The sequence below is a fragment of the Echinops telfairi genome, unplaced genomic scaffold, assembly GCF_000313985.2.
Source record: "Echinops telfairi isolate 266 unplaced genomic scaffold, ASM31398v2 ScPeMD7_7417;HRSCAF=8455, whole genome shotgun sequence".
Classification (NCBI taxonomy): domain Eukaryota; kingdom Metazoa; phylum Chordata; class Mammalia; order Afrosoricida; family Tenrecidae; genus Echinops; species Echinops telfairi.
Genome location: NW_022111317.1, coordinates 1,489,437 through 1,492,245, shown reverse-complemented (window position 1 = coordinate 1,492,245; position 2,809 = coordinate 1,489,437). Strand labels below are relative to the sequence as shown.

The window sequence follows — 2,809 nt, the reverse complement described above, 5'->3', positions numbered from 1 at the left end:
TTCATCCTTCCATCCATCATCCGTCCATCCATTTACCCATCCATCCAGCCATCCTTCCATCCATCTATCCATCCATCCATCCACCATCCACCCATCATCCATCCATTCATTCTTTGGTTCGTTCAGTGGACACTCTTGGGCATCCATTGTGCCAGGACCGGACAGGGGGGTGGGCACAGGGGGACAGTAGAATGAGGCCTGGTCCCACCCCTTACAGAAGAAAGGCCACACAGTATGGGGCAGGGGCCGAGCGGACGGCAAATGTGGGTGCCGTGACAGTCACTGCCAGGGGAGGGGTCTGGTGTGGGTGCCCAGGGGCTGCACTAATAAGATGCTACAAGGTGGGGGACTTTACAGAGCCCCTGCTTCTTGTGTCACAGTTCTGGGGGCCCAGAACCCCCAATCTATCACCTGTGGGCCAGGTGAGCACAGGAGGAAGTGGCCTCTGAGGTCAAACCCCTGTGTCCTCGCTGAATAAGGACAAAGCTGTGGTCTCCTCACTCTAGGACCGGCAGGCAGTGGGCCCTGCCTCCTGGGACATTGCGAGGGCCCACATGTCCTGTTTGCCCACCCCCCTATAGTGTTGTCTGGCTCTGGGGGCGCGCGAGCCCAGTGGCCTGACCTGCTGCCTCTCCTGCCCGCAGCCGCCACCTTCATGGAACACTGGAAGCGGAAACAGATGAGGCTCAACTACCGCTGGGACCTCACAGGCTTCGAGGAGGAAGAGGTCAGTGCTCGGGTGCCGAGTGCCCCTCGAGGGGCCCTGCCCTCCCAGCCCCAGGGTTCAGTCCACTCAGGGAACCCACCACCCTAAGATGCCCACCTCTGTCTGCCACTCCCTCTGTCCCCCTCCCTGCCACGGCGGTTGTTTCTGGTCCAATGAGATGTTTGTGATGGAGACTCACATGTGGACCACGGGGTCCTAGTGCTGAGCCCTCTGGGTCTCAGGGCCTGATAAGCCACTGATGCCACCCAGGGCTGTCCCCAAATGCAGCCAAGAGCCTTGGTCCCATGGGTACTTGACTACACTCCCCAGAGGCGGCTCTCTGCTGGTCACTGGGTGTGCCTGGGAGTAGGTCCAGACTTCACCAGGGATCCGGGTGTAGGTGTCATCTCTATGTCTTTATAAGAGTCTGCCCTATAAGCCTTGCCACCATCCCATGCCTCAGTGTCACTTGGGTCCAGACGTCCCCCCTGGGGTGGGCAGGAGGGACAAGAAATGAGTGTCCCTAGGAAGAGCAGGCTTGGCTGTGCAGGCTGCGGGCCTCCTGTTGTGCTGTGGGAGTTGTCTCTCCCAGTGTTAACCCGCTCCCCCTTCCCACCCCTGCTGTCTCCCCACCCCCACCCTGCCCCCCACAGCCAGGGAATGGGCTCTCTAGAGCCGGAGGTGTCCTCAGCCCTGTTTGCTCTAAAACTACAAGGACTCAATGCTTGGCTGTGAGCAGGAGAGACGGCCTCTGATCCTGCTGTGTGCCCTGGGCACACTGCATACCCTCTCTGTGTCCCAGTGCCCTCTCCATCTAAACAGGGGGGAGAGCAAGTTTGTGGCGGGGATTCCACCTGGCTGGCCTCACCTGTACCTGCCCTTGGCTTGGCTCTCCTCCACGCCCAAGCTGTTCAGCCTGACTGACGAAGAAGCAGCCATACTGCTGTGCCACGCATTTATAGGGGGGAGCCAGGGGAAGACCAGTGGTCTCCCGGACGTGCAGAGGTGCGCGGGTGGGGTCAATGGTGGGTCAGCCAGAACCCCCTGCTCCAGCGGGTCCATCCTTGCACCTGCCTCCATCAGGAGGGCTGGAACAGACTGAAGCAGCTCCGTTCACATCAATTTAGGCGACCCCTGGAGTAAAGGTCACCTGAGAGGGACGGTCCCCTTTGCCCAGCCGCTCAGCCCCTCGGGGCCCATCATGGCATGCCCTGCCCCAACTCAGAAGGCACTGGGGCCTGAAGGGGCCGTCGCCAAGTGGGCCTCCCCTCCCCACTTCCACCCCACCTCCCACTGGAGCTCTTCCTTGGACAGACAGCCTGGGGTGAGGAGGCTGCTCTCCACCAAGTCTGAGCCCGAGTCCGGGAACCTGAAACAGAGGCAGCCTCTGTGTGTCTAAGTGGTTCCAACCCAGTGCTCACCCAGCGGTTTTCAAAAGGACTCCCTATGAGGCAGCCACCCCCCAAAGCCATCATAAAGCCCCTGACCTCCCTGTGGCCTCCTTGCCCACCATGCCGTTGCTTGTCATGAAGGCCATTGAAGAAGCGCGGCCTGTGTCTGAGGAGCCCTGGTGGTGTGGTAGTTACATGTTGGGCTGCTAACTTCAAGGTCAGCAGTTCAAAACCACCAGCCGCTCCAAAGGAAGAAATATGGGGCTTTCTACTGAGACACCTGCAGGGGCAGTGCTACCCTGTCTGGCCGGGTCGCTGTGAGTGGCATTGACTCAGAGGCAGGGAGTGAGAGCCTGTGTCTTGGAGCCCGTGGGTGGTTCACACAGTGAGTGCCAGCCGCTAACAGAAAGGTTGGAGGTTTAAGTCCACCCAGAGGCCCCTCAAAAGAAAGGCCTGGCTGCCCAGGTCCCCAAAATCACAGCCTTTGAGAGCCCCCCCGCAGCCCAGTTCTACGCTGACCCCCTGGGGGCGGCCGTGGTGGGTTGGCCCAAGGGCAGCAGGTGGCCTCCACTTTATAAAAGCCGTATAAGTAATGGAACCTTCTGTTTGTTTCTTTTCACTCTTCTGGTTTCCTGAAGGAAGCAGTCAAGGTTTGGATTTTGTTTCTAACCCCTCTTTCTCTTTCTCTCTCCATAGCCGCTCTCGCGGGAAA

At 59.5% G+C, this 2,809-nt stretch overlaps 1 protein-coding gene across 1 annotated transcript in view; it reads left to right on the top strand.

Moving 5' to 3' along the window:
- ANO1 (anoctamin 1) overlaps positions 1-2,809 on the top strand; it is a 126,798-nt gene that overhangs the window by 89,690 nt on the left and 34,299 nt on the right. Inside the window, exons 12-13 of the mRNA XM_045297139.1 lie at positions 645-727; positions 2,736-2,747. Coding sequence (XP_045153074.1) covers positions 645-727; positions 2,736-2,747 — 95 coding nt within the window. The remainder of the gene's footprint in view (positions 1-644; positions 728-2,735; positions 2,748-2,809) is intronic.